General features: G+C 39.1%; 1 protein-coding gene across 2 annotated transcripts; it reads right to left on the reverse strand.

Annotated features, from left to right (window-relative positions):
* Positions 1-793: 793 nt before the first annotated feature.
* Positions 794-22,935, reverse strand: tasp1 (taspase, threonine aspartase, 1). 2 transcript variants are annotated; one of them, XM_029450326.1, is made up of 14 exons: positions 22,763-22,935; positions 21,898-22,102; positions 21,630-21,697; positions 20,350-20,418; positions 19,197-19,317; positions 18,411-18,495; positions 18,256-18,335; positions 18,005-18,111; positions 16,596-16,715; positions 14,904-14,982; positions 10,874-10,984; positions 9,136-9,243; positions 8,293-8,366; positions 794-1,720 (listed from the first exon to the last, which is right to left on the reverse strand). In XM_029450326.1, the coding sequence occupies exons 2-14, from the start codon at positions 22,058-22,060 to the stop codon at positions 1,628-1,630; spliced, it is 1,278 nt and encodes a 425-aa protein (XP_029306186.1). In that variant the 5' UTR covers positions 22,061-22,102; positions 22,763-22,935; the 3' UTR covers positions 794-1,627. The 2 variants fall into 2 exon arrangements, with proteins under 2 accessions (XP_029306186.1, XP_029306187.1); XM_029450327.1 differs by lacking the exon at positions 10,874-10,984.
* Positions 22,936-24,928: the final 1,993 nt, after the last annotated feature.

Here is a 24,928-nt window from a genome sequence, read left to right on the forward strand (position 1 = left end):
ATGCACAGCACACTCTCTCGTGTTGAAATGTTTCGGCATGCTCACACGTCCTTCTGCAGAATTCTTTTTCCATTCCAGTTACTGTCCAGCATGTCATTTATTCCCAGACTATACATTGTTGGCAGTCCACAGTTTAGATCATGACATTTATGTCGTCTTCTTTTCTGGAAAAGGTACAGTTGGAACAATGTGTCTCATGCAGATTAAAAGACGAAGATAGACGCAGAAATGTAGCAACATAGATTTTATTTACTTGTTGAGCACTGTAGAGAGCTGCGCACATTACTATTTCCATAGCTTATACCATTTTATATTAGTTGCATTTTCAAGTAAAGAACAAAAAAGCTCTATTATGGTTTTGTTGAGACTGAAATCCTTAATAGGAATTGAGCAAAACAGCAAAACCAGAGGAACTGATTATCCACAACAGAAATTTAGACCCTTACTCCTTTCAAGTACAATTCTCAACAGCACCAATTCATTGATACATAAATTAGTATTTAGCGGTCCTTTTTCTTTTTATAGCAAGAAAATACATGTCTCTGTCAACATGACGATACAAATATAAATTGTGATTTTGAAATGATGACTAACAGTCATGTTTGGCGGTGGGGTCAAATGCTGCTACCTGAGCAATATATATATATACACGTGTGTGTGTATATATATATATATATATATATATATATATATATGTGTATATATATATATGTGTGTATATATGTGTATATATATATGTGTATATGTGTATATATATATATATATATATATATATATATATATATATACACACACACACACACACACATATATATATTTATATATATATATAATACATATATATATAATAAATATATATATATTTATTATACATATATATTTATATATGTTTATGTATCAGCATCACTCTGAAAGTGCATAGCTTCCTGCTTCTTGAACAACTTTATGCCTGTAAGAGAACGCAGAGTGACTTACTGTAGATTTTGCTCATGCAATAATAAAACAATCAAAGCAAAGCATTATGGCTGAAATGGTTATACAATTCATCATGATCCAAGACATTATGCTACATTATACACTAGGCTGGAGGATTAATAACAATATGTGTGTGCGAGTAAATTGCTTCCATCTTGAGTAGCAGACATTCCACAAGGTGCAATCGGACATCTTTTTATACTTGAAAAGTATTTTAAGAACAAAATAAGGGCTTACATTTTAAATTCCTAATGCTTGAAAATAGTCACATCTGTTCAGCGTTACAAAACAACATGAACAACCACCCTGTTTTCCTAAATCATAGCTTATATACAAAAGGAAAGAGAGTAAGAAAGAAAAAATGCATCAAGGCAATGGTGCATCAAGTCTAACCCAGGTGACACTTGAGAACTTGGGGGTAAGCTGTATAGAGTACATGCTGGAGGCAGACAGTGGCAAAGGGAAGTCCTTTAAGTGCACTAAGTAGAAGCTAACACCCCTCCCTCCTTCCTGGGCACCTGTTAAAACAGCTAAGCGTATTACTTCTGGTATCACAAAGGTGAGGGGAGTGTGTGTGTGTGTGCGCACGTGGGGGTGGAAGGGTTTGCGTTGGAGTATTGCTGAAGAAGCCCAGAAGGAGGTCCAATGAGACTCACTCTGCCACGCTCATCAATCGACACACACCGCCTTCGATGGCCAAGCACTGTCCGGGAACGGTCCCTGGTGGCAATCTGGATATGTGTGTCTGCAGGCAACAAAAGAAAACACACACACGCACACACATACAATGAGAGCATCATCCAAGGAAAGATATACATACAGAGGCAGGGCTATATGGGGAAAGGAAATGCTAATAGGGTGTTGATCTCTTGGATTCCTGACCAAGCAAAGCAAACGCTAAAAGATGAAGGTATAGCAATAAGTACAAAGGAGCAGCAATGGTGTAAATATGTTGGTACAGGTACCAAAGAGAAGAAAAGATATGGGCCAGGAAGTCCAGTTATAGAAATGCATCAATCTGATTTAAGGCTTATCAGATGTAGAGCTGCAATAATTAATAGACTAAAGGATTATTTTGATATTTGATTAATTGTTCAAGAACATTTTTATGCTAAAAATGGCAGAAAATGCTTTTTTCACAATCACAATCTTAACTGCTTGCTTGACAAGTGGGGGTTTAGTGTTAAAACTATTTCAATATAATTTAAATAATATAAAAGATGAGGGTGATAAATACAATTCAAGTTCAGTGTTCAAGAACACACATAGGAGTACTACTGTTGCATCATGAGCATGTACTCCTGAGGTCCGAAGATGCCAAGTGAGTATTCATAAAGCGACACAGTAAGTATGACGGGATCAGACAGCTAGTGTTTTGTGTTAGTGTGTGTGACAGAGAGGAGTAAGAAGAGGAGCAAAGCGGCAAACACAGCTGTGAAGATGGAAGTGATTCTTCAACTGGGGGATCAAAGGTGACTGACTCTCCCTGTGCCAATAATGGCCGTCATCCTCCTTCCTCTCCTTCCACACAGAGGGAGACACTGGCTTCAGCCTTGGGGGAAGAAGAGTCCAGCTACTGATTGACCACTGAATTGGCCTGACATCACTCCTCCAGTCGTAGGAGCCTTCATCTCTACAGGGCTTCTTTTCATGTAGGCTTGGACTATGGCCTCTGGCACCCCGAGGGCAACTGTCACTACAATGGGACAACAGCCAGACAAGGCCAAGCACACATGGCAACACTCTCAGGGGCTATTATGCTTCCAGTACCCCTTTCTGGGTTCGTCCTCTCCCCTTCATCTTCTAAAGATGAGGTTAAAGAAAGGCCTTGTTTAAACTGTTTTGACTGGAGGTCCATAGCTGAAACTTAATCAACTAATGGTGACATTTTAAATGTTTTCCTTTTGATGTTTGCATGTCAGAGGGACCGAGCGTTGCAATGTTTTTTTAAAATTCAAACCACATTGAATACACAGCTGAAAATACACTACCGCGCACAATTAGCGCCTAGCTGTATGACTTCATATATTTTGCAGGAAAACTTTGTCTGAAAATGACAAATGACACCAATGTGCCCTAACCCTCACCCCTACACGCAACATTTGTTAAGAGCTTCATTTTTATTGCCGTCTGACAAAATTGGACAACTTGAGTGAGTAAGCAGGAAGAGTAAAAGGCTTCCGAAAACCAAACAAGAGAGTAATTACGCCACCACAGTGCTAAGAGCATCGCGTGCCTTTCACAAGCTGTGGCGCTATTTCAGAAGTTTACAGGTTACAGGGACACAGTCGTGAGGACGAGTGGTGCTTCAGGCTTAGGGGTCACACACTTCTGTGACATCAAGTCAAATAAAGCTGTAGCCTTATGTGTAAACACGAAATGAGCGTGATAAACACAATGCAACCAGCTAGCTCGATAGGAATAACACTGTTGCATCATTTGTGTCTATATTGTACCAATCTTTAATAATCCAAATATAAATTAAGAGTCCTATTAGTTGTTAGTAGAAAAGCTTTTTAATCTTTTGGTTTCATTGGCCGTCAGTACTTGGACTGAAACCTTGTGATGGTCCTAATAAGTGGGCAGTTATTTAAAGGGCAACATTTTGGCTATTTCAATAGGGAAGGGTGTCCAAAGAGTTATCATTAACAGAAACATATTCTCACTAATGGAAGGTTGTCTGTTGGGGTGTGTGATCAGCATCCCAACATCTCCTTCCCAATGTCCTGAATCATAACTCCAATTTACTTGTTTAATGAATTCTTGTGATGGAATCCATGTTTATAGAAGCAGCTAATTATAAAGTCAGGTTGAAAGAGGAGCAAATAAATGCAGAATTATATGATCACTGGGCCAGATATAAGGACGCACGAACCTACAGTGAGCCTGTTGTCAGCTTCATACCCAATGACTGAAGTGACCACATGACAGGCCTAAGGCTGAGTCGAAATATACCGTGAAAAACACAGCTCGATTGTATCCGTCGGAGGAAAAACAACATTCTTTTGTGATATGAATGTGTTTAGGAGCTCCAGAAGCCGCACATTAACACCACAGCGTAGGCCAAAGGATACATTTAGAGCTATGACTAAGCCGCTGTTTTTGTCTTGTGGTTTTCACATTCTTTTCTTTTGAAATAGAAAAATTAAAAAACAATCATATGCTATTTATTCTCCACGCGAGATGGATAGTAAAACAAAAATGTACCATAATAAAAGACATTTGTAGTGGAATATACAAAGCAGACAATAACCAGGAGGCCTGAATTGCATGCCATTTGATTTTCTTTGGCCTTATACATTTGAGCAGCAAAAGCTTTATAGTGGTAATGATGTCCTGGAGGAGAGAACTGAGCATGGTGGCGGTGCTGTGGATCCTACACTTCTCTTTCATCCGTCCAATCATGACAAACAATAAAACAAAAGTCTAACTGTTTCAGAAGCGCCGCCACTGGCCTGCCCGCGCACCTTTGTGCAGCTCTGTAAAACATGGCTTGATGTTCTGATGTGTTGTCCCGTGCAAACACAGGTGAGCGTTTGAATGAAACCAGATGCTCTCCCTCTGCAGCACTTCTGCTACATAGCAAATTTACAGTGTAATGTCAAACGGCTTAGGATACAGACTCAACTTTCCCCAAAATAACATCCGATTGAAATGTAAGAAAAACCTCAGAGGAACTGCCAGCACAGTGTCAGAAAGAAGTGGTCTGACAGCCAACACATTTTGGACTGATCATGCTTCACCGAGTTTATGAAACGGTTGTTTGTCAAAAAAGATATACACATACAAATCTGAGCGCTACAACGCTATGAAAGAGAAGAAGACTTACAATATCAATCCAGTCTGACCTCTGTCCTAAATACTCCTGCTACTGTCCATCAGCCCTTTCATGTTCTTATCACAGGAAAGCAGTGGAAGATGGACTGACTGGTTAGAAACGTCCAGCAGGATGCTAATACGAATGGGAGGAATGTAGAATAGCTCTGGCTCTATACGCAATCTCTGCAACTCAGTGCACTGAACATTTGCACATGCTTAAGATCAGGATGAATTATTCAGGCAACCTATTAAAAGTGCAATGAGAACACTAAACTAGGGAGTCTTCATCCAGCGAACTTGTTATGCACTGCCTGTCCTGCTGCAGCTTGGTCTCCAGCATCAACCCTCATATGCACTGAAGATGACCGTCTATGGAGGCAGAACTTCCCCACAGTAGTGAGGTCTGTCATTAAGGCCATTGACGTGCAAGTGCCACCTCCTGGGCCTCCATGGTATACAGACCACTTTATAGACTAAGTTTACAGACAACAGACATCATGACTGGAGCCTAGTCGCATTAAGTTTTCCATCTCTGGCTTTTTCAACTTCACCAGATTGGAGAGAAAACAGATGCTCTCTTATTGAATCCCTTCAATGGACAATATGTTGGCAAGTGAGCGTGGGGGCCAACTCTGGGCCCAGCTGGGAGAAAGGGGTAAAACCTTGTTTTGCACTCAGTGTAGAGGCATGAAGGACAGAAGAGCCAGCTCCTCTGGTATGCAGACGATGAGAGCCACTGAGGCACACGAGAGCTTCGTAGAGCAGTGTGAGGTTTGGTGGAGCAGCTGCGTTCTCGGCTGCACTCTCCAATATCCCTGTGTCACCAGTGCCCCGTCGAGAGGAAGTGGATACCATTTCCCAGGAGATCCAGAAACCACTACTGACAATTAATATTCCTGGATCTGCACCCTCTGAACACAGTTTTATGAAGAACATTCTGCATGCATAAAGGTGCTTTCATTAACGTGACAGACGCCTGTGACGTCCAGACCGAGGATGTTTCTGCAGCAGAATTTAAAAGGGATAGCGCTAAATATTTCATGTTCTGCTCCTCCCTAGTTCGTTCCAATCTTTTAAAGACTGTGGACAGAGCAGCTTGAACCTCTGTCACAAAAAGAACATTTGTGGAAGAGCACATGATTTGGCTCTTCCTTTTCTGACTCATTATCAGTCCACACTGTCCAGTCAGTATACTGGAAACCAACTTCTCCTCTATCCTCTAGTCCCAGGATGTTAAATGTAATCCCTTGCACCTAAAACAACAATTTTATTTAATTAACAACACATAGATACCACTGCACTATTGTACTTTTCACTGTTAATCAGAAAGGATGTTGCATGTCCAGAGAGAGTGAGGCTCATGACAGTAATGGCATTGTGGAGAAATTGACATCATAGGCTTGTGCCTGCTATATGCCACCAGTAATACCGTCCCCTGCTTATGACTGCTAAATCTCCAACATATCTGGCTACATTATGTAACAGTGTAAAAACAAAAAAGGTACAAACAAAGGCAATGTTTGGTGATCCAAAGTTCCCCTGAACCGTACAGTTCACCGTGTTCTGCTCACCTCTTTACGTTGGCACAGGCGTGAAAGGGGAGCTTGCATGCTCACATTCCACCACAAAGCCCAATACACAGAGCACATCTGACAAATATGCAGATTGATACTGATATCCCCAGTGGTGCATGACTTTCAGTAAACTTTATAGTACTTTAGGACCAGGTAGGGCCACAGAGGGGGAGTGACGAGCGAGATGGACCAAGAGACGGAGGAGAGGACGGGCGAGGGGGCGGAGAGGCGGCTCGGAGGGCAAACACTTTGAAATCTGAAGCAGGCTTGAACAACAGTGCCCTCTCTTTATACAGAGTGACAGAGATACAGTAGCCAAACAAATCAGTTGGAGCTGAGACACCATTTAGAGCCAGGAGACCAGAGCATCGAGCCCTGTTGCTTAAGCAGCCACATTGACCGATTCAAGTCACACAATTGATGTACTTTTTTTTCTTTTAAAAAGTTAAAAACCCGGAGGAGGATTACAGAGCCAACCTCAAACATTCATGATGTATTCCATCTATTTTCGACTAAATTGTAAAATATAAGGTATTTTAAAAAGAGCTTCTGGCCTTGTCTTGGTTGTGTCATCAAGAGACTCAAGTGAGGAGGGACGGTGGTGAGGGATTACCCGTCGCTACAGTAGCTACTGGTTGAGAATGAGGAGTGGGATCTGGTGGAGATTTAAGATTTAAGATTTGGAGGGATGAAACCCTCTTTTTAATGGTCACACATGCAGAGCACACAGCACACAGTGAAATTTGGATTTAACCCATCCTAGTACCAGGAGTCTAGTACTAGGAGCAGTGGGCAGCTCATAGGACAGCGCCCGGGGAGCAATGGGAGTGAGGGGGGAAGGGGGATGTTCAGTGCCTTGCTCAAGGGCACCACGGCAGGGCAGGAGGGGAACTGGGACCTCTCCAAGTAGCATGAACCTTACTCTACAGGCTATACTCTCCCCTAAGTTGACAGATGGAGTCAGCAGGGACCTGCAGTTTCTCAGGACTATGTGGTTTTGAGGAAAAAGCAGATTTCTTTTGTGCGAACATTAGGATGACTGGTTTTAATCTGCAGGTGAAGAGAACGAACACTGACAGCTAAGTTTGAATGTGTATCACTCCTGTATGGTAGTCTCTGCCTCTGTATGAATGCGTGTGAATGCTGACATGTGCTGTGAAACCGCTTTCAGTGGTCGCAAAGATTAGAACAGTGCTATATAAATACAGTCTAATTACCATTTATATATTAGCAGCAGCTATCCAACCATAAACTCAAACTTGTGTTTAGAACCCACTTAATGGTTAAAAAATATATATTATGTGGGATTGTTAGAGAGTAAAACAGATCTTAATGGTCCTGTGATCTGAATTGCTGCTTCTGGGGTTTGCTAAGTGCAGAAGAGAGAAATACATTGTTTTGTAATGGGGCCTAGCAGTCTCCCCAAATGTCCTCCCAGTTCACCGTTAATGATGTGAAAATACAATGACCACCAATATATTCTTCATTCCCATATCACTTCCAAAGTGAATCAGTCACAGTTTTGATACTAGCTAAGACAGGTGAGCTAACAAATATGGTATGCACCTTAATACAACTTTCTAATGTTCTACAACAGGCAGGAGTCTCACTAAAAGACACTTTAATTTTGCAGTCTGGTGGCGCCATATTAATTAAACCAGTCTTTTTAATTATGTTTTTTACTAATTAGCAACATTTAAATATAATGAAAAGCAAGAACAAAATACATTTCAAGCCAATGGCACTGGTCAGTGATGCATACGTATTATACAGTACATGTGATGAAATCTATAATATGAGCCTACACCCATGCCTGTACTGTCTTAAGCTTTTGAGGTAAGGATGGTTATGTTCCTATACAACAAGAGTTTATTTGAAACTCATTGCAACACATTTTGCTTGTCAAGCTAATTGTAGAGCTCACCTTTGCTTTGCTATCTTGGGCAGACATGTAGCCAACACACATGCTCTCTGTGGTGTGACTCCATAGGAACTCCACTGTGAACACACAAATACAAAAGGTTAATTACTTACAGAGTGAACAGGAGAACATTAATCAACATAAATATACAGTTATATAAATGTAATAATATAAACAACCAGGGCTACGGTCCATCAACAGGGCCTCTACATCCCTGACGAAGTGTTACTTTGGAGCATTTTATTATTCAAGCAGACAAAATGTTTAATATAATTAGCGCTTCACTTCATCACTGCATCAAGATGTCCCCTCCTACATTGGAGAAACATCTGCTCTACTTTGTCAGTGAACTTGAACTCATCTGTTGGTTTCTTTAGAGCAGAGGGTTTGATATACATCATGTTAAAATGACCACAACCGGCAACATTAAAGCCTATTAGTAAATCATGTCGCCTAAACTTTGGAAAGATCTCTGATTAAGTCAAATTCAATCATTCTAGCTTTGAGAAAGAAAGGTTCAGAAGCTCCAGGTAGAGAAACCAGATCCACCAACACAATCAGCCAAACCGGGCAGTATTCAGAAGGCATCCACTTGAAGATTAGCTGTTGATTCCATAGTGGGAGGTCTCCGTTTGAATCTGAGATGAAGGGTGTGAAACCAGAGCCTGATTGTGCGAGTTAAAACACAGACCACCCGCCAGGAAAGCCACAGTGCCTCCTCCCCCCTCCTCAAATCTATCTGCTGATGGATTTTTAAATATTAACAGCCAAATATCTGCCCACCATAGGCAGATATTTGGCGTGGAGGTTTGAGCCTGATCATTCTTGAAATGATTAATGTCTTACCCAGTATACCCTGAATCTTTGGAGACGGCGGAGGTTCCGCACATCTGCAGCAGCGCAAGACAATTACTCCACCCAAAACACGATCTTCACTGGCCAGAAAGGGTGAGCCTGGACACACAAAGAAAACACCGCACATGAGATGACTGAACAAGTTTCTCATCAATCAACAGCGTCTCTTGTATACTTTAATTCTCCACTAACACATTGAACCAAAGATAACAAGAAAGAAAAAGACAAAACGCCAATTTAATTGAGTTAAGGTGATCTATGAGGATTCAAGTTGTTGGCCTTTCTGGCCAAGTTAAACAACTGAAAGCAATTATTCAGAAGTATTTATTTTATTTAGCAATTACAAATGTGTCACTCCTTTTGTGTGGGGCAGGTGTTTAGCACATAATGACTAATGACAGTTTCATTTAAAGACAATCACCTCGCTACAGAACTCTCCAAGACCTTTGAGCTCGTTTTCAAAAAACTAAACTAATATCAATTGTGAGGATTGAGAACCTCTCTGGCTTCCTGACTAAACTTCTGAAGAGGCAAACTTGAATGAGGTGTTGTGTATACAAAACAAACTTGGATTGGCAGATAAGACTTTCATAAATTTCCCCATGTAGTGAAATGTCTCGACACAGCAACAAGAAAAAGAGCAACAAAACCAATTGGTGCATTTGATGAAACATTTGTGTCTGCATTTGTTTCTTTGTTGCATTTCACACCGATTTTGTTCCATGTCGTAATGTTCCCTTCACTCTATAAAACTTTAACACTTTTGAGTGTAGCTTGGACGACATTCACTCAAAATCCTGGTATCTGTTGTACAAGGCTCTTAAATGAATTGTGTTACACATTCCATAATAACTGACATCTTTGCATGTTGTAAACGTTAGAGAAGATAATTTATTATACCCATAAAAAGAAAAAGAAGAATAACTATTTTTGAGTGTGCATATTTGTGTGCATGTGTTTACAATGAGAGTTACTATATTACGGAAAAAGATCTAAAAATACTGATAGTGTTGCCACTAAAGATTTCTATTTAGAGATCCTGACAAATGTATCATGGAAGTTGAGTGAAAGGCCTCCACATCACAGACACTGTCATCATTGCTCCTGCTAAGGCAGGATTTATGGAGCTTTGTTTGACTTAATGTGCATCTTGAAAGGAAACAGCAGAGGAATTAACTTCAAATTGACTTCATCCAGCCCGTCCAAATGTCTTAGTGTTACAGATGTCCATGACAAAGCCAAACTGGGACGGACTTCTAAAGGAGGCTAAAACAAGGCAGAAACCACCACATGGTTCCACATGTCCTTTCTTCCTCTGCTCAGTCTTCTCTGAGCTCTCCCAGTGGTCATTCACAGGCGCAGCAAACACAGTTAACAAGACTTTCTAAAATTGACCACTTCTGAGAATATGAAGAAAAAAAATACATACATCTTCACATAACCTTTAAACAAAACAATTATGTCTGCCAAAATTATCCGTGGCTGTCATCTTTGCTGCGTGGACCTTTTGAAGGTCCCGTTTAAACGGTGAAAATGATCCATGAATCAAAAGCCGTCTCTTCTGATTTTATTACCTCCAAAGTTTCCAGTTTTTAGCTCGTTCCTTATGTTATGCAGCATCTGTTTGTTAGCTCGATTCTCTATACGCGTAATTGTGTTTCTTGCAAACACATTCTTGGTTGATAAATCTGCGTGTATGGAAAGTAGTGGCTACATGTGGGTGACTCACTGATGAACTTGTTTTGCATAGTCTGCAGAAGTGCTTGGTGGGCATCTTCAGACTGCATGGCAGCGGAGCATTCCCGTGCCAGCATGGTGCGAATCAGATGCTCTCCACAGCCTGGCAAAAGACACACAGACACAGCTGAACCCGAATCATCAACTTGCATTAACTCATTTCTTTCTTGCATGCATGCATGCCTTCAATCAGAATTGTATGAGGTCTCCATTGAGTTCCCTTTGAGAGCGTTGTAGCACAAACCACGTACGTAAACGATCCAGGGCACATAAAAAAAAATAAAAAATCTGACTTTTAAAACATAAGCCGTGTATGGTATTAACCACATCTTGATATTTCACATCTTGAGGTTTAAGTGAATTTTGTAGCGATCAGTATGTACATCTTCCTGATCCCCATTTGTGGTTTGATTTAATATTCAAAACATGATCAATAAATCACATTTTCCCCATATGCAATGGAAAAATATTGCAAAATGAAGGGTTCACTTTTTAGTTTGTACAAACAGATTTAGTGTTGCTTCAGTCATTTTAGCATGTTTTCTCCGCAGCGTGATTACTTTATTGGCTTTATTATTTCAGGTAAAGATGACAGAACCTCGGGGCTGCCAAGTACAGCTGCCTTGCTCAAGAGGCAGACTGACAGCAATAGCTGAGGGAGGGTTTGTGTTTCTCTTTCAGTTTCCCCTGCCCAGATTCCCAGCTGGTCTGGGAATTTGAAACAGCAACCACCCAGTATTAATTCCACTTCTGTAAACTCTATAGCTGGCTCACTGCGTAACTGCCGTATGTGCATGCACACCAGCAACATGTATAACTTTTACACATGTATGTATTCATTTGATGTTTGTATGTTTTGAATTCACATCATACCATATATGTCATTCCGTAAGATGATTTTCCAAGTTATTTATTTAAATGTGGAGGGTAAACAAGATTTTTATTAGACCACTGACTAACAGCGGAGAGTAAGACATGAAACAGTTGTGGGTAGAAAGAAGTGACTGCATGGAAAATGTAAAACTAACAATTTTATCTATGTAGGCTGTGACACACTTTCCTCACAGTCGACAGAGACACAACTGTGATATAAAAGGAGTGGCAGGAGGATGTGATCTAATTGGCTCCAACTAGCACCTGAATATATCTGGTGCTCTTCAGTTATACGACGTGTGGTGTACAGAGAAGTCCAGGGAGAAAAACAAAGCATTTGTTTAAGCATTTAATCAAAGCAGGAACAGGATTGTCAGCCTGTAGAAATGACTCACCCTATTTTACCCTCGACCACTTGAAAGTCAACACATAGCAGGTGTGCCTTTTTTATATCTTGTATATCATGCTACTTAATGCGTAAATGATTTACACCGAAACCGAAACCTTGTTGTTGCTAAGGAAAAGACAGACGCATGTCTACAATATGATCTTTTTTAAATGTTCAGTCTGCCCGCATTTGGAGAAAAGACAAGAAATCTAAAAGTGCAAACAAAACACATCTGGCAAAAGCTCCTGTGAAACCCCATAAAGACGGAAGAATATAATCTTGTTGTTTCTGTAAACATAAACGAAGGCCTCGTAAAATATCAGGTAACTACAACAAAAGGGAATGCAGGTCCGTAACTGTGACGACCAGATGCCTGGAGCAATTTGAAGTTTGTTTTTTTACGAGAGCAGAGCGTCGGATTGGCCAGGTACTGTGCCTTTTGTGCTGCGTTTACCATAAACCGCTCTGTCCTAGGGGAACAGGATATTATGGAACTGCAGCAAGATGCCCAGACTAAAGCAGCGACTCAACAGAAGAGAAATGTCAAAAGAAAAGAGGCCAACAATGGGAGACACAGTATGTGACGGCCAACAGCAGTGAGAGTAAACAGTGAAGTGCGTGAGCTGTTCTCTCATGGGCCACAGCAAAGTGAAGGCCAGACGAGGCAGTCAACACATATAAAACAAAGACCCACATGAGCCGCATATTGCAAAACAGACTAAAATGGAGGGGGAGGGAAGGCAAAGTGGTGGTGAGGTGAAGGGACTGACTTACAGGGTGAGGACCGTGCTCCTCACGTCAGAATGAAAAAGGATTGTTTTTCTGTTTCTTTTGATGGGAATGCCTTTCATGTTAGGAAATTAAAAACAGGTGTTGTACTGGAACACACATTATGTTCTCCATACCCATAAGGAAAGCTTCTTTTTTTTTTTTTAAGTAACATCAAAGGAAAGCCACAATATAGGAAGACAGGATGAGGTGGAAATACACACAGAGCTAACATCTACACTTCATCAATTGGGATGAGTAATGAACAGTAAACTATAACTAAGATAGTGGTCTTACACGGCTTATTGTAATAACTACAGGTCAGGTTTATCACCTTTAAGCTGCAGACTACAAGTGACCATCCTTTAGTAACCAAACTGTCATCTTGTGAGATTATACATACAAATGTACAGAACATAGTTGTAAACACTATTTGGATAAACTAATAAAAACCACGGGGATGTTAATGAATCTATAAAAAGGGATTTGTTTTCATTTTCTGATTCAATGAAATGTGCCAGACAATTCCAGTACTACCAGATGGAGGAAAACATTTTTCTGGGCCCAGATAGCAGGTAATGTATTGGGCCTTTCTGGACTGTACTTATGATTACAGTACAGTTTCTCACTGATTGCTGGTTATAATATATTCAGACAAGCTTTAGCGGTGCAAAATGCCGGCTATCTCAGAGCTCCAAGTACGTATGACTCAAGCTTCAGCCTGTCTGATCGAATCAGCTCATCTGCACTGAAAGGCATTAGGCTACAGATCCACTTCAAAAGGTTTTAATGTTCCCCAGAAGCTATGTCACAGACGTCTATACATCTTAAAGAAGTGGGCTAATATGGCCGCTCTACCTCACATTCAAAACCATACAGCTCACAACCAGCTACGTTGCTTTTTAGCTAATGCATACACTCTCTTGTTTTTGGGTTGTAAACATTATATAGATGTGTTCAAGAAGAATGCAACTTGTTTTTGAAATGGCAGATTGGTCCAGAAAGGGAAGGTTGAAGCTCTGCATTAGTTTAAACCATAAAGATGCAGAGATGTTCTTCTTCTCCTTCTTCTCCTGTGTGTGCTGTCACCAGAGGACGTGTAGAACAGGCAGGTGGCTGCTGTCGTATCTCTACATGCAGACTTGTAAAGGCTGAAGCATTTTAAATCATTACATTCACAAGGCTCTTGCTGCCAACAGGAGCAAGAACAGTTTATTTTCACTAGATGGGTTGTCTAGTCACTGTCTTCAAGCACTGTTAAATTTCTCATTTATTACTAAATCAGTTACTCTGATGGAGTCCTTTACGGTTCAGATGCAGGTAACTCTGGGACTACATTTGTTGGATGCATTCACATTTTGTCTAGAAGTGTCAACGGTCACAAAGCAGGTTTTAAAAGTTTAAACTATCCTCAGAATTTGCCTAATTGTGTGCTGTTGAAAACAACTAAATGTTTTAGATCAGAAAACATAGAGCATTTACTTCCTATAAGCAACTTCGAACAGGGATGATACCATTCATTTAGACCATCAAAGTTATGATCCAAATGTAGATAATTGCACTTGAAGGTTGCAAAGGTTTCATCTTTCTGCTGCACTGCCAGCGGTTCTCCCCATCATATCTACAGCAGGTGTCCTATGTCAAATGTCATTGCAAATCCCAAGAGCAATGCACCTGGCATGCAGCTGACTAACGGCGAGTGGAGAATGATGACTCAATTAGCTGAGGAAGTGACTGATGAGAGTCACTCAGCAGGAATGGTCCGAGGTCATAGGAAAGTAATATCAGGCTTTTTGAAGTTTGACTCACCGAAGTTAAATAAAAAGGCTCACATTAAATAAATATGTTTCTGATTCAGATCATCCCCCAAAACAAAAAGGCAGGCCAGTGGTAAACATTAACGTGAGAGGAACAGTTACACACACACACAGGCATGCCACACACAGATACACACAACTGCAAAGTAGGTTGGAGAGAGTTTGCTGTGGTATACCTGAAGTACTCACTGCTGTAGAGTAAGGGTTCATATTAAAGGCATTTTCAGCCCAGCAGCCACATCCATAATGAGCAGCCTGAGAAAAGAGAGCAGAAGAGGACATTTGAGATGAAAAGGAGTTTTGCTTTTGTCTTGATGTACCGAAAAATATCATAAATGATCAAGTACTAACTTTGAGTAAGGCATGCTCATGGCCGGATATACGAATTTAAAAACGTGCACATTACAGGCTGGGGAGGTCATGTCAGCCTTTTCCACATCATTAACGACACCAGAACAACTTGCCAAATTTTTTAAACAGTAATAGTGTTTATGAGGTCAAGGCAGTAAATCCTGATACATAGTTAGGTCGAACTCAAAACTTCCTGTAGCTGCCTCAAAGTAAAAGACTTCCAGGACAGAAATATTTTTACTGGAATTTGTTGAGTTTGCATTAAAATCACAAGACTGGGGCACAGGGCATGAGGATGCCTCATTAATTTAGACTGCATTAAAAAGTAAAAGTTTAGCTCCATTAATCACCTAAAACAGCCACAATGCCGAATTAACATATAAAAGGTAGAAACAAAAAAAGGTAGGGGGGCAGAAAGCTGGGAAGATTAATTGCTAACCGCTGCGCGTTAACAACTCTAATATGCCGTTTTCAGATTTTCTAAAGCTGGATTGATTTGAATTTTTGGCCACTAGAGGGCATAAAGCACATAGCCCTGTTACATCGTCGTCTTAAGTTGTTAGTGCTTGTTGTGTGTTGGCAAGATATTGCCTGTGTACACATGCAGAAGACGCCATTGTTCCACTGGCATTGTGCTGTAGTCTATAGAGCAATCAGCGTAGAAGCATTTTTGACATACGCTCGTCTCACGGAACAGATTGATGCATTTAATTAAGTGGATTGGTACATTTAAAAACAATGCTGATTCCTTCCAATGGAGTCTACATAAAACCTATTTTTGTCCAGTAAACGCTTGCTGTCAGTCGGCCTGGTGCAGATAGTTTGGCCGGCTGCTGTCCTCTGAGGAGCTGCTGACAGACAGACAGCTGCTTCTGAGGACGGAGGTCGGGGGCAATGCGGATTGAACAGACACGGTAGCTTTTTTGGTCAAAAATAACGATGGTCTGCAGAAAACCGTTATGAGCAGAGAGATGGCGTCATACAGAAATATGTGGGCTGTTAATGAGCTAAAAGAGGTTAAAAATACCCATAGAGCTGCAGAGCTGGGTAATTATTCCCAGTGGGTTGCTCACTAACCTTCTCATATTACACTAAATCATCCAAGTCAGTGCTAATATAAAACGTATTGATTAACGACGTTTTCAGCAGCTCTTTGCCTGGTTGGTTCATCCTGCTAAGAATGTATTCCAACTTCATTTAGGCTGTCGATAGGTGGCCCACCTTGGATTCAGATAAATTACCCAAGAAAAATGTGTTGTTTATTTTTAAGCTGCTATTATTCCCAGAAGCATACCATTGTTATTTGGCACACGATACACGAAGGTGTATACTATATAAAATAAACATTCTACATTATCGTACTAAATTATTTCACTAAAAAGAACACATTGAAATAATGACATGCCTCTCATAATAGCCGTCTCAAAGAAAGTTATATTTTTGAGCGTATTATTTGATGACGTTATTATGTGGGTAAAGACATGGACAGAAAAAAAAGGAGAAGATGGCCTGACTACCTGGCCGACCCTGCCGGGATGCTTCATTGCCAGGCCTCCACTGGACACCGCTGCAGCTACATTCCCTTCCAGGTCTACCACAATGGCTCCCACTGTGTCGAGGCACCCCGACACATTTTCCTACATCACAGGAAGGAAGGAGTCACATGTAAAAAACATGTCGGAAATATCCATGACCCAAATATACACAAATGGACATTTTCAAAAGACAATAGTTCTCATTTCAGACAACATAAAAGGAGAAGAAACACAACATCTTACATTCTGAAGCAGAGACATTATCTTTGACTATGGACATTTCCAAAATAAAGAATGTAATGCATGCATTTTTTAAATCACTCTTTCTTGCCCTTCACATTTCATCACAAATGGGCCGTTGTGATTTCAATCAGCAGTTTTCCTTCCCTGATTGCAGTTTGTTTTGGAAGTGACTTGTTTGTGAACCACCATGACTCAGACTGCATGATAAATAGAGTTCTACAGGGTAAATGTGCAAAATGGCACCATGATACATGATCAGAGCTCCACTCCTTCCAGAAACTGAAGATTTTCATTGAACCTTGGACTAATAAAAGACAGAGTAAAAAAAAAAACAGTCTACATCATTTCTCATCTGTCTCATGCTCTCCTAAATCAGCCCCGTCTCGGGGCTTTTGAGGCTTAAAAGGACCAGAGCCAACTATTTCGAAATGCTACAAAGACCATCCTGTCATTCCTTATCAGTGTCCTTTAATGAAAAAAGAAATCCACGGTAAATAATGACTGTAAAACTTAAGGGCATCGTTGGAATGATTTTGAAATGCATTAGATTTTCCTGAACAACACTGCAGCAATACACCACCATGAGACAGGTGTCTATAATGCACAGAAAAAAAGAATGGAAAGACTTTATTGCTTGGCAGAATGACAAAAGGCATAAAAAGAACAGTGTTTGAAAATTTAAACCAGACTTGCTACGATAATGGTTTCAGTTGAACCCATAACAATCTAATACAAAAAGAGGTTATTTCCTGTTAATTAACTTTATATGTCAATTAATGTACATGTATAACAAGGTTTGTTTATTATGTAACCTAAACATTTGACCATGGCAGGCATGTAAAGAGTCACAGTCTGACTGTGTTCTCCACATGGAGGCATTACTTATTATGCTATTTGCTGACCACTAGTACAGAATATTTAGTTTAATGTAAATGATGCCCCTCGTCAGACAGTGATATCTCACACACTTAAAGCACCTGTGGGACAAAAGAAAAACAGGACGTTCACTGTGAGAAATACTATTAAAATACGCAGAAAGGGTTTGGTCCATTCTCACTCAAGTGAGCCAGTCACACTACAATACACAAGAATACACTTGATGCCATTAAAATATTTTTGCGCATCTTAACTGATAACATAGTACTCACATTTTCACTTGACTGTCGTCTTTTCTTTGCCTGATTAGGTCCTGTGTCCATTTTTTCTGCCAGCTCCATCTTTCGCTTGTTCCTCTTGTACGCAGATAAACTGAACTCTGCCAGTGAAAATAAAAGCATCATCTAATGAATCCACAGCAATTAATGCGCCTCTTCCAAATCTTGAGCACTGTTTTTCAGCTAAGTTTTGCAGCTACAGAATTTTTTTTGGCATATTTCTGAATCAGTGCAACAAAACTCACTGGTGGCCATTTTCTCTGAAGGGCATGGTGATATTCCATGACTGACTGCCCAATCATGTGCTCCTCGCCCCACTAAAAAGCTGACAAAAGAAAACAAATTAATAAGTGGATACAGTCATGTTAATACAACATTAATTAAGAACCATTAAAATCACCAGGGTGGTATTCTGCCAGCTGATAGCTTCCCTTTCTGTGCTTCACTCAGTAGGCGGTTTGCAACCAAGACTGGGTTCTTAATACCTGAAGGAAAAGTCACAATCATCAAGAGGCTAGCAGATTATTCTGTTATTTTATCACAGTGGAAACAAGATACCTCGCAAACACACAATAATTGTTTAGTCAAATCAATAAGTTTGGTAGTACAGAGGAACTAGTTCTGATTTTTGTCATATCTGTAGAGTGTATTCATTGAGTTTAATGAGTAGCGCTGCACATTTTTCTTGTTTGGCCATTGTTACACAAGCACACCTATGAATGCTGGGTTCTATTAGCCTGTTTAAACCTTATGAAAGACGTATTTCTAAGCCAACAACGATTCATTTATCATGCATCTTATATTTATATGGCTATAAATGTTACATGATGCAGACAGGGTAATAAAAACAACCTGTTGTCTTATGGACTAAATGTTAAGTGCCAGCATTCACCCCTAAGATGTTTGGAAAAATAAATAGCTTTTGTTGAAAGCCTTAAAAGGAAAATATACAGAGTATGCAGATGTGTACGTATTAACAGCATTTCTTGGTTGTTCTCCAGGTAACAAGTGGGTGGTCCCCCATTGTTTATGAACCTCAAAAGAACTCTTTGAAGGTAGAAAGCATATCATTAAAACATATGGAAGATAGAGGCTTGATTCATTGACATTACTTCCAGGTGACTGAACTTCAGTGCCACAACAACACAGCAATATTACATAAATATCAATACATGTAATAACTCACCACTAATAGCCCCAACGGCGCCATAATGCAGAGACTTCCCATCCATGATACTTGCATCACATTCAATTTCTCCTGACAAATTAAGGTTGGAGCCCATGCCCGCGTTTGTAAAAGGAGAGTCCTGAGAACAATTAAAAACATGCAGAGCCTAGAATAAAAATGTATTTGCAATGGACCATAATCCCAATGTTAATATGTTGAAGGAAAGTCTTTTTTTAATATATTTAGTTGGTGCTTATAGTTGTAGTGTAATGGCAATAGTTCCAAACAAGACAAGAGTCAATATCTACTGTAGTTGTTAAATCAGCAGCTTATATATTGGCCCTGCTGAATGTACATCATACTGTTATCACTAATTGAAAATCAAATGCATAATATTTAAAGCAAGACAATTCATAATAACATCAACACAAATTACGGCTGGTGAACTACTCCCCGTAACACAATAACAGTACAACTCTGTTTTCTTTGATATCATTTAATTATGATTAAATGCTTAATCACCTTGGGAAATCTGCTGATATAGTTGTGGACTTGAGGCAGATTAACATGAATATATAATAATAATAATAATAATAATAATAATAATAATAATAATAATAATAATAATAATATATAAATAAATAAAGATATATATATATATATATATATATATATATATATATATATATATATATATATATACACACACACAATAGCTTTGCTTTTGTCACAATGACCAGATGATGGCTCTAACTTTCTGTGACTTGTATGCATGTGTATACAGTATATGGCTTTTTCTAATATACCTTAAAAAGACTTGCCACACTACATTTCACTGTACATTTTTTTGCAGCTGCAGAGAGTTTGTTGGTTTGGGTCATTGTTCTTTATTCCAAGCCAGCCCTGAGGAAAATCATCTCTTACATCATCTAACAGGATATGCGTACATGCATCGGAGGCTGGAGCTGAATAAAGCTGTTTTGGGTAAACACATACACATGTCAAATTAAGTTTCTTATCTTCACTGAAAGTTTTTTAGATGTTTTTTTTAAGTCCAATCTGGGCCTAAAAATAAAAGTCCTGTACATTATGTATGTGGGGCGTTATTAAATACTGACTTAAAGATAAAGTTTTACTTTATATAATCAAACATGGATCAAAATAAACCAACCTCAAGTTCAACCAGTGCTGCGGCCACTGCTTCCACTGCAAGAGCCCCGGCTTTGAGTCGGTCCACAGCCTGGAAAATACACAGAGACAGCTTTCAAGTCAAAACACCAAATGTATATTGCTCATTTCATCCTTTGTACAGTACTTTCATTAACTACATTCATCTGAAAACATAAACTCCTTGGCAGAGGTAATTGGGATTTAAGCCTCATTAAAAGCTCCAACTGGGAGATAAAACTAGGGTAAAGACAGGCGTAAAACATTCTATACGGAACCTGGATTGAATTAAGTTTGCATTGTCTGTGTATATGTGAAAATGTACACAGACAGCATAAAAGTACAAGACCCATTTTAAAATGTAACTACTTGGCCCTAATTCAAAGTACTACGTCCAGCGGAAACTGGGCACAGCTCTTCACCCATCTAACACCATTGCTATTGTAAATCAAGGGTGATGACAGCACCATAAGGTTGTTTTTTAGTCGTACGGATGTAAAGTAACAATGAATGAAACTAAATACAAAGACATTCTTGAGAATAACCTGCTTTAGAGAGCCAAAAAACAAAGACTTCCATTCCAACAGCAAAATTATCTTAATACAGCCAAATGAAAACTGGAATGACTTCAAAACAAGAACATTAAAGTGCGTGAGTGCTACTGCCAAAATACAGATTGGATTCCCACTGAAAATATATGGAATAATAGCTATTTACAGATGCTCCCCATCCAACCTGAGTACATTTGAGTAAACTCAATCCCAATATTTTGCTGATCAAAAGCGAGTTATTTATATAATTTCTGAAGATATTAGATCCCGTGATAAAACAAGAACTGAACGAATGTGTGTGCAACACTGTACTAGAGGGAAGTCTACACATACCTGAGTATTTAGCAACTTTATTTAACTAATTTACTGTCACAACCAACCATGTTGAATAGAGTCAGAGCAAGTCAAATTGTTAACCATTATACTGGCTAAATGGGTTGTCTTAATTGTATCATGAAAACATACTTATTCCATATTTATATATAACACAAAGAACTTAGACATTTATCTTGTAGATACAGGGGTCTCAGCAGAATTATTTTGTACTAAGATGTTATCAATACCAACATATTTGGCATATTTAATAACTAAAATTACATTAAAATATAATGGTGCAGCAGCACCACTATTCTTCCATTCTTTAAGGAAAGACCTGAAATGAATAGATGATCAATCTAGATTGAAGTACAAGGTACAAGGTTATGTTGCTGTTTTGCACATAAAATAAACGTACTCGCTGGCAGGCTCTTTTGCACACATGCTTGTACTCCTTGGCCTTGGATTCAGAATGGTATCCTGCTCCTGAAAGCAAAAAAACAAACATACATAAAGTGATGACAGTTGACGTCCTCTAAGCAGAAAACTATCCTAGAAAACTGTATTTTTTCAGTGCATGGTGTACTAATGTTGGTAATCATGTTTACTTATTATGGAGGTGCAGTTTACCGTTTCTTTCTATGAACGTCTTAATTCTACTTATCAATTATAGTGTGTGCACTTACCTGCATGCACTAAAACAAATCCACCAATACATTTTGGCATTTGATTCTTGCTTGATTCCTGTGGTTTGGACCATGAGTTGGCCAGGGGAGAGGAGGGTTGCTGCTCTTCAGCAGAATTCATTAGACTTTCCATAACCCCTGCATAACTTGACGAGCGTATCATGGTCTATCAAAGCGTGGTAAGAAAATAATCTCCATGGCACACCTGTGACAGGAAAATAAACACAAACAATGCCATTAAGGGATAATACAAAACAAAATGAGTTAAGGTTGTTGGTGGATACTACAGATGTAAAGAGCCTTTTGCAAAGCAGTATTGTTGTTCTCAGCTATTTACCACTACCATAAAGGCAGTGACACAAAGGAGGCACTAGACAGATTTTCACTGACATTGAATGAATTGTGTGGTCTGCCCTCTCAGTCTATAATCACAATCACACAATCAACTTCATTTACCCTTCACCACTAACAAATAATACATACCCAAGTACTAAATTGAGTACACATATTATGTAACTAACATCAACCTTGTAGCTAGCGTTATTTAAAATCATGCCATTCATAGTCATGATCAACAATGCTACAAATCAAAGCTTGCACATACATGAAGCTACCTCCTATCTTGTTAACCTACATTGACGTTGTCAACTTTCCAAACAGTTCCTGCTGTTGCATGCATCATGCATCATTATCATTGCGTTATAAATAATACGTTTTTTAGTTTGTGTTACGTGTATTTTTAATGAGTAAAGGAGGGCACTACATTAACAATAACGTTATCTCAAGTCAAGCTAACACTCCTGTGTTTTCGTTAGCTTGTTAGCTAACAGCTAGCTAACACATCAACAAAATAATCTCTACTTACAGTTTTTACTACTCTCCTACCAGCAACAGAACTGCCTGCAAACCACGACGTTACCTGACACGTGTTTAATACACATGGACGGTAACTGGACTCATTATTCTAACTGAGACAAACTTTCACTCGACTGTGCTAACCGCAGCTAGTTAGCTTGACGGTCCAAAACTACTTCCTGGTTCAGATATACGTTGCTAAGGAAGTGCGTTTAGTGCAAACAAATGATACACGTGGATGAAGCTGCTCAGAGGAAAACAACACATTTCTCTCTCCCTTCAAATTAAAAAAGATTAAGCTGCACAAAATTTGGATCTTTGCTGGAGGGAAAAAAAGAGACTAAACTGTATCAACCATAAGAAATGCAATTAAAAATGTTTAGTTTTTTCCCTTTGCTGTCATACATACACAACATAAAGTAGGCTATGACAAACATTGTGTAGAAGAAAAACAGCTGAAATCTACATGTGTGAAGTTAGTATTACACTTTACAACTGACAATCATTATCAATGCATATCTTAAATAGTCGAGTAAATACATTTTTATCATGAAGGCTAATTGGTGAACTATAATTTGTAGGGCATCTTCGGAGCTCTCCACTGAATACTTGTGTGATTTTCACTCTTATTAGAAATTTATTTTTGTTTTTATTTTAACAGATTTGGCAATATCTGTCTGAGATTTCTGCCTTCTCCCCAATTTACAACACGTGAAATAATACCATCATGGTTAATATGAATTTACATCTAAAACATATAGCTGACTTGCTGCAAGCCAAACAGTGCTCAATTTTGTGTTGTAAAATTACTTTTGTAATTAATTGTAACAGTCTGTAGTTTTATTTTTGTATTTATAATGCACAGCCTTTATCGCTTATTTTTAATTTTATTTTTACTTACTTTTTAATGGAGGGGGAGGGTGTGTAATATTAAATAATTATATAATGTATAATGTCTTAAGCTGCTGGATGCATACATTTCCCTCGGGATGAATAAAGTATCTATCTATGTAGCCTGTACACTTACTAACTTGCTGGAGAAGTCTGTGTAAAAAAAAGAAAATCAAGTAAGGTGAAATGGATGTTATTACAATTTAACTTATTACTCTGCTTGTCAGCCATAACACTGCTGTAAATTGATTTGTTAGCCTTGTTTGTGAAATCAAGAGTAGTTGCATTGATTTAATTGTGTGAAAATTCAATTGCACACTTGTCACTGAAGTTAAGTGGCCAAGTCATTTCTAATAAAGTTGTGACTGTGATGGCAGCTGCACAACTTAACTGAAACACATAGAGCTTTTTCACAGCAGATATTTTGTCTAGCAGGAAACGCACAGGTCCAGCTAATTTCCTTAATGACGGCTCAGCTCCATGTCCCAGGAGCCAGACTGACTCACCTACATGGAATGCATGTATCATTAATGTTAAAAATGACACTTTCGGTTTTTCCGCTATGGCACATCAAAATGTCTGAAGACTATTGACAATGTGACACATGGTTTGAGTACGCCCCCCCCCCCCCCCTCTTTTTCTCCCTGTGTTTCCTGTCCTTCAACACTTACAAACAGTCAAATAATTGGCAAAAATGCCAAAAAGAGTCTTAATTCTAGCATTGTTCAGAAAGAAGAAAATACATCACAAAAGACAAAAAGCCATGAAAAGGCACTGACATCTGTTTGTCACTATGCTAAAGTGGACACATATCTCCTAATAACTTAATCTAATTTGTTTTTGTGTTATAACACCTTCTAATCATTACTTTTCTTCTTCAGTCGTGTTGTGCTGCACATTCTTGGATAAATTCCATGTTGTGTGTCAGGTTAGACAACTGAGAGCTTTTACTTTTACATCTTTTTGCTTAAAAGATGTTTTTAGTGCAAGTTTAGCCCCCGCCCCTGCAAATCAAGTCCACAATAATAATGCTTCCATCAGAACAGTAGTGGGGAGGTAGGAAAAAGAATAGGATGTGTTTTTCCCGAGTTATGGTTATTCTGAAAATGATGTGCTGAGCCTGTGAGGCAGCCGATAATTAAACCCTGAAGAAAAACATTTAGTTCTTGCCTCAGTAGTAAGAATGACTCATTATTGCTTTAGACACATATACACATCTTTTGCGTTCTTAAACTTTAGAAAAGTTAATAAGCCAGCCATTTCCATGCAGTTAGAACTCACCAGC

Source organism: Cottoperca gobio, chromosome 15 (assembly GCF_900634415.1).
Source record: "Cottoperca gobio chromosome 15, fCotGob3.1, whole genome shotgun sequence".
NCBI lineage: Eukaryota > Metazoa > Chordata > Actinopteri > Perciformes > Bovichtidae > Cottoperca > Cottoperca gobio.